Genomic DNA, 13,361 nt, shown 5'->3' on the forward strand with positions numbered 1-13,361 from the left:
ATGATTGCTTTATCTATTTCTACAAGAAATGCCGTTGGAATTTTGATTGGCATTGCATTGAAACTGTAGAGAACTTTGGGTAATATTGCCATTTTGATGATGTTAGTTCTTCCTATCCATGAACAGGGTATATTTTTCCATCTTCTAAGGTCTTCTTCTATTTCTCTCTTTAGTGTTCTCTAGTTTTCATTGTATAAATCTTTCACCTCTTTTGTTCGGTTGATTCCCAAGTATTTTATTTTTTTTGAGGATATTGTTAATGGGGTGGTTGTCCTCATTTCCATTTCAGAAGATTTGTCGCTGATATACAGGAATGCCTTTGATTTATGCATGTTGATTTTATATCCTGCCACTTTGCTGAATTCATTTATTAGTTCTAGTAGTTTCTTTGTAGACCCTTTTGGGTCATCCGCAAATAGTGATAATTTAAGTTCTTCTTTTCCTATTTTTATGCCTTTAATTTCTTTTGTCTGTCTAATTGCTCTCGCTAGTATTTTGAGAACTAAATTGAATAGAAGTGGTGAGATAGGGCATCCCTGTCTTGTTCCAGATTTTAGAGGGAATGCCTTCAGTTTTTCTCCATTCAGAGTAATGCTAGCCTGAGGCTTAGCGTATATAGCTTTTACAATGTTGAGGTAAGTTCCTGTTATCCCTAGTTTTTCTAGTGTTTTGAACATAAAGGGATGCTGTACTTTGTCGAATGCTTTTTCTGCATCTATTGAGACGATCATATGGTTCTTATCTTTTAAGTCTATTGATGTGGTGAATAACATTTATTGATTTCCGTATATTGAACCAGCCTTGCATCCCAGGGATGAATCCTACTTGATCATGGTGCACAATTTTTTTGATATGCTTTTGTATTCGATTCACCAGGATTTTATTGAGGATTTTTGCATCTAGGTTCATTAGAGATATTGGTCTGTAGTTTTCTTTCTTTGAAGTGTCTTTGTCTGGTTTTGGGATCAGGGTGATGTTGGCCTCATAGAATGAATTTGGAAGAGCTCCTTCTTTTTATATTTCTTGAAATAACTTGAAAAGTATTGGCATTAGTTCTTCTTTGAAGGTTTTGTAAAACTCCGCTGTATACCCATCCGGTCCAGGGCTTTTCTTGGTTGGTAGTCTTTTGATGGCTTCTTCTATTTCCTCCTTTGTTATTGGTCTGTTTAAGTTGTGTGTATCTTCCTGACTCGATCTGGGCAAATCATATGACTTAAGGAATTTATCGATATCTTCACTATCTTCTATTTTATTGGAATATAGGGTTTCAAAATAATTCCTAATTATCTTCTGTATTTCTGTAGTGTCTGTTGTGATATTGCCTTTTTCATCCCGTATGTTACTAATTTGAGTTCTTTCTCTTCTTCTCTTCGTTAGCATGGCTAAGGGTCTGTCGATCTTATTTATTTTTTCGAAGAACCAACTTTAAGTTTTATCAATTTTTTCAATGTTTTTTTTTTGTTTGTTTCAATTTCGTTGATTTCCACTCTGATTTTAATTATTTCTTGCCTTCTACTACATTTGCTGTTGTTTTGCTCTTCCTTTTCTAGGGTTTTGAGATGAAGTGTGAGTTCATTTATTTGTTGTTTTTTTCTTTTTTTGAGGAATGACCTCCAGGCAATGAATTTCCCTCTTAAAACTGCTTTCATTGTGTCCCATAGATTCCGATATGTTGTGTCTGTATTTTCATTTATCTCTAAGAATTTTTTGATTTCCTCCTTTATGTCTTTTGTAACCCATTGATCATTCAGTAACATATGGTTCATTTTCCAGGTGATGCAGGATTTTTCCTTCCTTCTGGTATCATTAATTTCCAGTTTCATTCCATTATGATCAGATAAGATGCATAGTATTATCTCTACCTTTATAGTTATTAAAAGTTGCCCTATGGCATAATATATTGTCTATCTTTGAGAAGGATCCATGTGCTCCTGAGAAGAACGTGTATCCACTTGATGATGGTTAATATATTCTATATATGTCAGTTAAGTCTAGGTTATTGATTGTGTTATTGAGTTCTATAGTTTCTTTATTCAGCTTTTGTCTGGAGGATCTGTCCAATGGAGATAGCGGTATGTTGAAGTCACCCGTAATTATTGTGTTGTGGTATATTTGACTTTTGTACTTGAGGAGAGTTTGTTTTATGAATGTTGCAGCACCATTGTTTGGTGCATACATATTGATAATTGTTATGTCTTGTTGGTGGATGGTTCCTTTTAACAGTATATAGTGTCCTTCTTTATCCCTTTTGATTAACATAGGTTTGAAGTTGATTTTATTTGATATGAGTATGGCCACTCCTGCTTGCTTCCGAGGACCATGTGAGTGGTATGATTTTTCCCAGACTTTCACCTTCAGACTTTGTATGTCTTTTCCTATCATATGAGTCTCCTGAAGGCAGCATATTGTTGGATTTGTTTTTTCAATCCAGGTTACTAGCCTATGTCTCTTGATTGGTGAATTTAAGCCGTTAACGTTTAGGGTTACTATTGATATATGGTTTGTACCTCCAGTCATGCTTATTTATTTATTTATTTTAATATGGCTAGTTTTTCCTCTTTGGTTATTTTTTTTCCCCCTTTACTGAGTTACCTCCCACTGTTAGTTTTGGGTGCAATGACGCGGTACATGGGGGTGATGCACTCTATTCGCTGCCATCTTCCCCATCCCTCGCTCTTTAGTTTTTAACTTCTATCATCAGATTTTGATTTTTGTGTTAGCTTGTGTATTTGTTTATTTTTGGTAATTGAACCCAGGGGTGCGTAACCACTGAGCCACACCTCCAATCCTTTTTTAAATATTTCATTTAGAGACGGGGCGTTGCTAAATTGCTAAGTGCCTCACTAAGTTGCTGAGAATGGCTTTGAACTTGCCATCCTTCTGCCCCAGCCTCCCGAGCCACTGGAATTATAGATGTGGGCCATGGTGCCTTGGGTAGTTTGAAATTTTTTATGTGAACCTTAGAGTAATCTTTTAATTAGTGTTAGCTAAATCCACTTATATTTATTGCAACCAATAAGTTTGATCATATAACTTATTTTCTGATGTTTTTGTTTTTTTTTTTTTTTTTTGCTTCCTTGATATTTATTTTCATTTTACATGGACTATGCTTCATTTACTTCATCCTTATTGGTGCTTTAGAAGATTTATATTATCTTTATAATTCAGCCTATAGGTTTTTAAAAAATCTTCCTCACATATATTTCTAAATTTTTCAATGTCAACAATGAAACTAACTTATGATTTTCTGGCATATAAAACGAAGTCTTTAATATCCACAAGTATATTCTGATCTTGTTTCCTTCCTTTCCTTTCTTTCTTCCCCTTGTTTTTCTTGTCTTCATTTTCTTTCTAATTTCCCTCAGAAAACATTTATTGTATATTTTTGGGAGATTTATGCCTTCATATAAATTTGAAAGCTATAAATAAGCTTTAATACACTATAAACTGAAATCTCATTTCTTTGGAAACACAGAACCTTACCAGGATCTGAAAAAAATCTCCTCATCCATGATTGTTTTGGTAACAGGAGATAAAGATTTTAGAGGTTGATTTATATTGTTTAACAGAAAGGAGTTTTGTTTGCTTCTTTTTTATATCATCCTATTTCCCTTTTATTATTAAGATGATGTTTTTCAGCCCAGTGCAGTGACTTATGCCTGTAATTTGAGCAGCTCAGGACCTGAGGCAGGAGGATTGCAAGTTCACAGCCAGTCTCAGCAATGTAGGATGGATCTAAACAATTTAGTAAGACCTTGTCTCAAAAAAAAAAAAAAAAGTTGGGGGGGATTAGAGATGTGGCACAGTGGTTAAACACCCCTGGTTCAATCACTGGTACCAAAAAAAGATGTTTTCACTTTGGCTATTTCATTTCTATATTTGGAATACTGTTGCTTTAAGTTTGTTGATTTAAAAAAAAATCCTAATCTTAGAGACATATTCTTTTAATTGGTATGTGTAAATTACTTTTATCATAATAAATCTATTTGATCTTATTTAATTGAATTTGTGATTCAGATAATATTTTATTAAGCAACCTGAACTTCAATGGTGTTATACACCTCCAGTATATATAGTTTACATGTATATGTGTATATATTTCTGAATATTTTTATTTTTAATTTTTCAGCGCTTAAGACAGCCTTCTCCTATAGTTCCTGCTCTTCAGAACAAAATTACAAGCAAACTCCAACGACCTCCTTCAGTTGACAGCATCATAAGTTCCTTTATTCATGTATATGCTTTTTGTTTTTGCTTGTTAATCTTCATTTACTTATTTTGAATTGAGGTATTGGATGAGATTTTCTTATTTATATTTTGGTAGGTTAAATTTTTTTAGATCTGAAATATAGGCAGTATCTCCATTAATCTGTTTGTTGCTGCAGTTTATATTTGGATCCCGGAAGTTGAGTATTTTTGACAAACTATAGTTTGTCAAAAGGTTTTGTCCAGGCTCTTCAAGAAGGTCCTTTCTTTGAAAAATTACCTTCAAGCTGCTATTGTTACGCTTATGAAGTCCTTTATATTTTATACTGAGTTATAATCAAAAGAGAACCAGGAAAGTCTTTTAGAAGGGTTGATCTTTGAGCTAATGCTTGAAGAATGAGTAGGAATTTGCCATCAAGAGAAACAGGGTGAAGGACCTTTAGCATGCACAAATTGGCTAGATGGAAGACAGGACAGACATGTGTGTTTTTGGTTTGGTCTATATTTATGATGCTTTGTGGTAAGGCAACAGAGAGGGTAGAGAACAACAGATTTAGGGTATTGGAGAGTACTGAGATTTAGACTTTATGCCATAGGCTTATGGATTCCAAATAGCCTAATTACCCAAATAGGCAAAGAAGCGTTTTAGAGAAACATTTTACTAAATTCCATCCTCTGAGAATCTTGATTCAGTTGGTTTGTGGTACAAAATGCATGGAAATTCATTGCAGTATTAAGCAGGAGAATGACATGGCCACTTTAGTTTTGTATAATATTATCAGGCAGTAAAGAGTGTAAACATGGAGACAAGTTGAGATGCTTTTGTAGAAGTCCAGATGTGAGACTTTGAGGACTTAAAGGCATTGGTACAAAGAACTGAGAAGGGTGGGGGTAACACCCTTTATATGAAGACATATAAACAGTGGTATTTCTCTCTCTCTCTCTCTCTCTTTTTTTTTTTTTTTTGGTATTGGGATTGAACCTGTAGGTGCTTAACCACTGAGCCACATCCCCAGCCCCCTTTTTTTTTTTTTAATATTTTATTTAGAGACAGGGTCTCACCAAGTTGCTTAGGGCCTTGTTGAGTTGCTGAGGCTGGCTTTGAACTCTTGATCCTCCTGCCTCAGCTGCCCAAGTCACTGGAATTACAGGCATACATCACCACACCCAGCAAAAAGTGGTATTTCTTGACCTAGTGTATGGTAGGTAGGAGTCAATGGTAACTTTAAAGCTTCTGGTAAGGGTTACATAGAGTAGGGGGTTGAAAATATGAGCTGTGGCTGAGGAAAGAGTTTTGAACTAAATTTTGGAAAGTTTTGGAAATCATTAACGTATTGTTGCTTAGCAAATTAGTATGATCCTCTAAGATGAATGTATAGAAGAAGTAAAAAGGGCTGAGAATGGAACACTGGGGAATTTAAAGTGTTTGAGAAACAGAGAAAAGAATAGACACAGAAAAGGTAAGAGAAAGTGGCAATGGTATCAATTGCTACTGGCCAAAAATAAGGACTTAAAATAGTCACTAAGCCAGGCATGGTGGTGCATGCTTGTAATCCCATCCACTCAGGAGGCTGAGGCAGGAGAATTGAGAGTTCAAAGCCAGCTTCAGCAAAACTGAGTCACTAAGCAACTCAGTGAGATTCTGTCTCTAAATAAAATACAAAATAGGACTCGTGATGTGGCCCAGTAGTCGAATGCCCCTAAGTTCAATCTCTGGTACCGAAAAACCAAACTAAACCAAAATAAAAAACCCCACCAAGGTGTCATTTGGGGACCACTTTGTGACTCTGGCAAAGGCAGTGCTGCTGGAGTAATAGGGTATAGAACAAAAGTAATAGTAATTGGGTGTTGAGGAGTAAATAACAGTAAGAAAGTAGACCCTGGAAGTATGCATTTATTATTCCTTAAAGAAATCTGCCTGTGAAGGGAAGAAAGGTTAGGTAAGAATTTTTTTAAAGAAGAGGTAAGTTTTATGCATAGACTAAGAAGAAGAAGTTGGAAAAAAGAAGATAATTGAAAGCTGGAATCAATCAGATTTAGAGTATGGATGAAGGGATTGTCTTTTAATAGAGGCATGGATCCTTCTATTGTTATAAGAAGAAAGTTGAGACACAGTTGTGGGCAATTTTTATAGGTAGGAGAGAGTGTGGAGTTGGGTTCCTTTACATATAGGTAAAATTACTTCTTTTAAGCATTTGAGTAGAGGAGATATAATGACATGTTTGCCATTGTTGTTGAACAGGAAAGTTCCATGTCCAGGGCACAGTCTCCTCCAGTACCTGCCAGGAAAAATCAGCTCCGTGCAGAAGGTAAATTTTGAACCTGTATTCTACTCCTAGAGTGTATTTCTTTTTTTTTTCCCCCCACTTTTTATTTTGATGTGATTATAGACTTGTAGAAAGTTGCAAGAATAGTATAGAGAGGTGCTGTGTGCCTTTCCAGTTGGTTCCCCCAGAGTTAACATCTTATGTGGTAACCTTGGTAATCTCTATGTGGGACCTTCACTGATTTCACTAATCTTTACTTGTATTTGTGTGAATGTGATTTTAGGCTTGGTAGGTTTTATTTGTGTAACCATGACTGCAATTTGGTTTCAGAACTGTTCCATCACTACAAAAGAACTCCTTTGTTCTTCCTCTCTGTAGTTATGCTGCCCATCCCCAAGTATCTCTCTTAGCATGAAATTCCTATATTATCAAAAAATGGGTTCTACGGTCTTGATGATGTTCCTAAACATGATCCATGTATTTATAAAACAATTCTTTTATAAGAATTTCTCTCTGTGCTTTTTAGTGTATTATAAGTTAGGCTGTGTTTTAGTGCTTTATCTTTTGTTCTTATTCTTGCCTTGTGTTTTACTTGGGAATTTGCAGAGGAGAAAAAAAATGTAATTATGGAATTATCAGAAATGAGAAAACAGCTTCGTAGTGAAGAGAGGCGTTTACAAGGGCAGTTGCTACACATGGACAGTGATGATGAAATTCATATAAGGTAAATTTAGAATTGCGTTTTTTTTTTTCTTGAGTTCTTTTATCTGTGTCACTTATCCAGTGATTTTATAATTTTAGAACATGACTACCTCATTTTGCATTCTTATTTTCCCTTTTTTAGTCTTATGCGAAACTAGGTGTAGAAATTTAGTCCTTAAGGGAATACTGATATTGGAGTAGAAAATTTCAGAATTGGAATAATCACTGAAAATCCCATTGTATTTTTTTATATTTTTTAATTTATTTTTTATTCTAACTTGTTATATATGACAGCAGAATGCATTACAATTCATAATACACATATAGAACACAATTTTTCATGTCTCTGGTTTTATAAAGTACCATTTTAGAACTGTGTTTTACATTTTCCTTCAATAATGTAATGCTTTCTGGAATACTTATGTTCTAGTAAAATCACAAAAAGGTTTCCAAACATCTCTGAGCATTTTTACCAGAAGGACTTATAAATTTTCAAAGCAGTGTTCTTCAAATTGTAAGTTGTAATATTTTAATAGGTTCTGAAGTCAACATAGTGGGTAATTTATTACTCTTTTTTTTTTAAGTAAACTTTGTATTTTGGAATAATTTTAGGTTATAGAAAAGTTGTAAACACAGTACAGTTTTTGTACACCCTTCATCCAGCTTTCCCTGTTGTTGACATCTTATATTACCAGGGTACATATGTCACAACTAAGAAGGTGACATGAAATGTTACTGCTAATGAAATTTTTGGATTTCTCCTATTTCCCCATTAATGTCCTTCTTCTGTTCCAGGGTCCAGTAGAAGGTTCTGCATCACATTTAGTTGTCAGGTCTTTCAGTCTCCTCTGGCCTGGGACAATTTCTCAGTCTGGTTTTCATGACTTTGAAAGTCTATAGAAGTATTGGTCAGGGAACCAGTCTGGATTTGTCTGATGTTTTCTGATGATTATAATGAGTGAAGTCCTATTTTCCCATTAAATCCTAAGAGTGGACCATGATATCACATGCCATCCATGCTAATATTAACCATCATTAAAGTAGTGTTTTCTAAGTTTCTCCACTGGAAGGTTATGAAGAGGGGGTAGAGTTAAGCTCTATCTAATAGAAGGGATTTATCCACATATCTTATTTAAAATTCTTCAGTAAGAAATATTTCTCTTTTTTTTTCATTATTTAGTTATTCAATTACTTATATCTCTGTTGTCTCATATATATTTATTTTGTACTTTGGGGTATAATCCAATATTACATTATTTATTTTGTTGCTCCTATTATTCCAGCTTTGGCTATTGGAAACTCTTTTAGATTGGCTCCTATGTCTCTTTTATCTTTGACTCGTCTTCATCCTTTTTTTTTTTCTTTTTGGTACCAGGGGTGTGTGTAACCATGCCTGGCCATCCTTTTGTTTGTGATACTTTGTTTCTTTCTGGTACTTCAGGATACTCCTGAATCATCTTCTATTTTCCCTGCCCCAGTTCTAAAATCAGCCATTTCTCCAAGAAGTTCTAGTTGTTTTGGGAGAATAGTATTTAGAAACAAACCTCTGGTCCCTGGGTGTGCTTGTTAATAAGGTGCCATTGCTTCTAAGCCCTCTTAGTGAACAGAGCTAGATGATATGTATGCTTAGTCATAAACTTATCTTGAACTGTTCCTGATTCTCTCTTTGTATATGAAGTACATACTGATGTCTGAGTCTAATCTGGTATGTGGTGTGATTTTAATATAGCATGTTAACTTACCCAGTCATGCTTTACATTTTTATTTTTTGATGTTATAAATGTCTTAACTATGGCAACATTTTTCATCTTCAAAACATCTGCATTTAATTCAGTATAGTTAATTATTGACATTTTATTCATTTTCATTAATAAATTGAAGTCTGCTCTCTTCTGGAAAACCACTGTGATTCAAGAAAGAGAATGAGGCAGACTTTGAGTTTTCTCTTTTGAAAATTATACATTATTATTTTTACCCTGTGAGTTTCTAGTGAAGAATAAATAAATGTATGTTTTTGGAAGTACTTTGTGATCTCAGTCCTAAATTTAAAAAAAAAATAGAATTTTCATCTTTTAAATTAGAGCTGGTTAAATACATTTACTTTGGTATAATTTTATTATGTATCACATTTAGAGTCACCTTAAGGTTGGTTCTTTAATTTCATAAATATCTTCACAAAAATAAATCTCTTTTTAATTAATTCATAATTATCAAGCTCTATTTTGTGCCTGGCACAAAACAGATATGATGTAGCTCACATGCAAATGTGATTTAAAACCTAATTCATAACTAATCAGCCTATTTAACTCTTAGCTTTATGGAAATTAGGCATCCAATTTTGGATATTTATTTTACTGAATCTCCATAGAGTTCCTGTCACCCTATGTGAGTATTGGAGGTCTGTGTCAGCCTTGATGGAGTTATTTTATGGACCTAGGAAATGCCAGAAAGGAAACTCCATGAGTAGGATCACTGCTATGAAGAATCCAGATATTCCTATCTAGGGGCTCAGGAAAGATTTAATGATAAAGAAATGAAGGACGGAGTCTAACTAAGCCTCATATTATGTCTGTAGCTTGGTGCTGCATTTCCAAAAAGAGTACCTACCTAGTGCTGAGGGAAGCAGCAGTAAATATTTGGTTTTTTATTTTCTGAACTAAACTTACCATTCCTCATCCCTATCCTTTCTTATCCTAACTCCCCAAATCTATAGCAGAAAACTTATTTTTTTTAAAAAAAATCATATTTTTTTAAATACCTTTATTTTGTTTGTTTGTTTTATCACTTATTTATTTTTATGTGGTGCCTCATACATGCTAGGCAAGTGCTGCATCACTGAGCCACAACAACCCCAGCCACAGAAAAATTCTTCCTAAGGTTTCTGCTTATTATTTATTTCCTAGGTACCACAGGAATAGAATATTAATTGACTAATTTAAATATTAAATTCCCTGGTAACATTGTATAAAATCAGAGTTGGAGGGCTGGGGTTGTGGCTCAGTAGTATGAGCGCTTGCCTCACACACATGAGGCACTGGATTTGATCCTCAGCACCACATAAAAATAAATAAAGGTATTGCGTCCATCCATCTATAACTAAAAATCAATGTTGGGGACTTTGCACAATAATCTTTATATTGAGTAGCACATTAATATTATAGTTCTTTGTGAAATTTTTACTTTGGGCTGAGGTTATATTTATAAGCCAGGTACTATGCTAGGTACTTTACATGATATCTCTTAATTCTCCTGCTGATAACATGATTATATTGGATACATATTACCTTTGTTTTAAAGATAATGAAATTAAGGTCAAACTGCCAATAAGTAGAAGAGCTGGTCTTTGAATCTATGTCTCTGACCTCAAATATTGTGGTCTCACGAACATTTAAGGCAAAGCTGAATCATTCCACTCTTCTAAATTTGAATGTGAGCATTTTGAAAGATTATAATGACCTTATATGCCCTATTTTTTTAAAATATAAGAATTAAAATAACAGAGCTGTTAATTTTTATAATATACTGTAGCCCCCATCCAGTGTGGGCTACTGAACCGAGGTCATATTTGGGGCGACACAAAATGACCATGCAGACACAGAATACCTTTTCTGGGCGTCAGGATGGCTTCTCAGCCTCAAGCTCCCACAAAGTGGGGCAACAGAAAAAAACGGGAGGCTGGTGAGAGAGGGGGAATGGTCTGAGGCTTGGTTTTTATTTCTGGAGGGAGCTAATCCATGGAACATTCTATTCAAAAAAGGGCAGAAGGGTAGGATCACAACAAACAGGTGGGTGTAATCCAACTCCATCGGGTGACGCCCACTCACAGAGCTACACCTTTCTTATCTGAATAGTAGGGTGCAATGCCAGTCCAGGACCTCTTTACTCGGGACTTAAAGGTGTATACATAGCTCCTGTCCAGGGCAGCTCCTGAACAATATACTGTGGTGAAAGATGCCAAATTTATTTTATAGTGAATTTAGTTTTTCTTCCAATAAAATACATTTATCATATTTTGTCATTTGTCTGCAGGAAAAGGAATCCCATGGATATATTTGATATGGCTAGACATCGGGTACAAGCTCCTGTCAGAAGACAGTCACCTAAGGGCTTAGATGCTGCCACTTTTCAGAATATTCATGATTTTAATGAGCTGAAAGACAGAGGTAAGTACCTATTATTCCTTTAAAGATACAGCAAGAGTATTCTACCTTTCAGAAATCTTTAAAGATGTTTGTACTCTGTGTTTTTAGGTAAAATTTCACTTATAATGCATGTTTTAAATTATGATTAATAAAATTTAGATATACTCTAGGTCTTCAGTTTACCAATGTGGTAGATGAAACTTCAATTTGGCTAAACATTTTCTTTTGGAGAGTGTATCACTGTAAAAGCCTCAGTGTATGGGGGAGATTATATAGACTAGTATGAAGAATGGAACTTGGCATTTAGTGGAGGATGGATAGCTGAAGATGAGTTAATGAGAAAGGCTGAGGAGGAGAAACTAGACCAATTAGAGGAAAAGCAAGAGAATTTGGGATCCTGAAAATAGAATAGAGTAAGTGGATCATCAAGGGGAAGGGATCCAGTGAGAAGAATGTCAGCAAGTTGTCAGTTGAATCACAGGCATTGCTGACTACGAGCAGGGAAATGATGGGATTAAAAGCTGATTAACTTTGGCTTGAGGATTGACTCAGGCAGTAGGCCTAAAACCACCATGGGAGAGAAAGAAAAGGCTGTAGGAGCTACAGAACTTGGTAGGATTTAGTAAGAAGAGCTTTTGCAGAAAAAACTTAGGGTACAAGAAAGCAAGAAATCATCAACAGAGCAGCAGCCCTGAGTAGGCAGGAGGAAATCAAGGACATTTAAGGGATAAGAGTTGATAAAATATTTGATGTACCCTTTTAGGGGGAATGGGAGAGAAATATTAGTAGGGAAGCAGGATTGTATGAGGAGCCAAAATCTATGTTGTATGTGAGTTTTATTCTTTTTTTTTTTTTTTTTTGAGCATTCAATAGAGCAGGTATTAGAGCAGAGAAGGCAAATTATGAGATGTGTGGTCATCCAACAATATCAGATAAGCTAGAATTTAAATTTTTCTTATTATTAGTGCATTATAATTATATATAACATTGAGGAATTCATTCTAAATATTTGTACATGCTGTTATTTTTAAAAGGAAGATGCATTGATTATAGCAAATACATATGGAGATATAGGAAGAGGGAGAAATCACTTTAGTTAAGCCATACTATTAACATTTTGGATGTAGTCTTTCTGAGCATAATTAAAACAAAAAAAGTAAGACCAAAACAGATCATGTAATTTTCTCTTTTCACTTAAGTACACTTATATATCATCAATGACATATGCCATAGTTTTTTTTTTTTTTACTTTAATGCTATCATTTATTGATTACTTACTGTCTGCTAGGCATTGTATTAAACCATTTGATTTCACAGTTTAGCCTAGGGGCCTGTGACATCAGAGCTGTTTTTATTATAAACCAAGCCATTTTTTTCTCTCCATTTTCACTCTATGCTGTGCATATGAGTTTTCCAGAAGCTACATGATAAATGATGACATTTGTATTCTTGTGTATTTTTATGTTACAAAAACTACTTAATATTAAATATGGCAAATATGTATGTGTGTATGTATATGACACATAAATAACAATTTTTGTAAGTATAAAGAGATTTGAGATGAAAAAGATTTAAACCATAGAATTGGACCGTTCATTTCCCTGTGTTACCACATCCAGTTCTCATTCAGCCTATGACTTGGTTGTTTGTGTTGTTTTTTTTTTGCAGAGAAGAAACTGAGTCTGAAAGTGGTAAAGCCAAGGTCTCATCCAAATTTGTATCCAGAGCTTCATCTATTCACTTTGTTCTCCCTTAACCATTTTTCAATTCTTAGATATTATATGTGTTTCCCATATTCTCTATTATGTGCTTTTGATAATATCTAATTACAAAACTTTACATATTTAAAACCATTACTTTATCCCAACAGTGTAATTAGTGGGTCAAAGAGAATAATATTCTCAAGATCCTTTTTATGTATGAACTGTATCTATAATCTCAAGATTTAAAATTATTATTTAACATTTTGCTTCTGATCAATTGATAACTCATGCAATTTTGACAGAGGCAAGTTTTTAGATCATCATTTCTTGTAGAATGATAT

At 34.4% G+C, this 13,361-nt stretch overlaps 1 protein-coding gene across 3 annotated transcripts in view; it reads left to right on the plus strand.

Moving 5' to 3' along the window:
* The window catches only part of Cspp1 (centrosome and spindle pole associated protein 1), a 127,506-nt gene that overhangs the window by 96,523 nt on the left and 17,622 nt on the right, over window positions 1-13,361 (plus strand). For all 3 annotated transcript variants that reach the window (XM_077800829.1, XM_077800830.1, XM_077800831.1), the window contains 4 exons: window positions 4,130-4,234; window positions 6,449-6,515; window positions 7,080-7,197; window positions 11,205-11,338. In XM_077800829.1, the coding sequence (XP_077656955.1) occupies window positions 4,130-4,234; window positions 6,449-6,515; window positions 7,080-7,197; window positions 11,205-11,338 (424 nt within the window). The remainder of the gene's footprint in view (window positions 1-4,129; window positions 4,235-6,448; window positions 6,516-7,079; window positions 7,198-11,204; window positions 11,339-13,361) is intronic.

The sequence above is a fragment of the Urocitellus parryii genome, chromosome 7 (genome assembly GCF_045843805.1).
Source record: "Urocitellus parryii isolate mUroPar1 chromosome 7, mUroPar1.hap1, whole genome shotgun sequence".
In the NCBI taxonomy this organism is placed as follows: domain Eukaryota; kingdom Metazoa; phylum Chordata; class Mammalia; order Rodentia; family Sciuridae; genus Urocitellus; species Urocitellus parryii.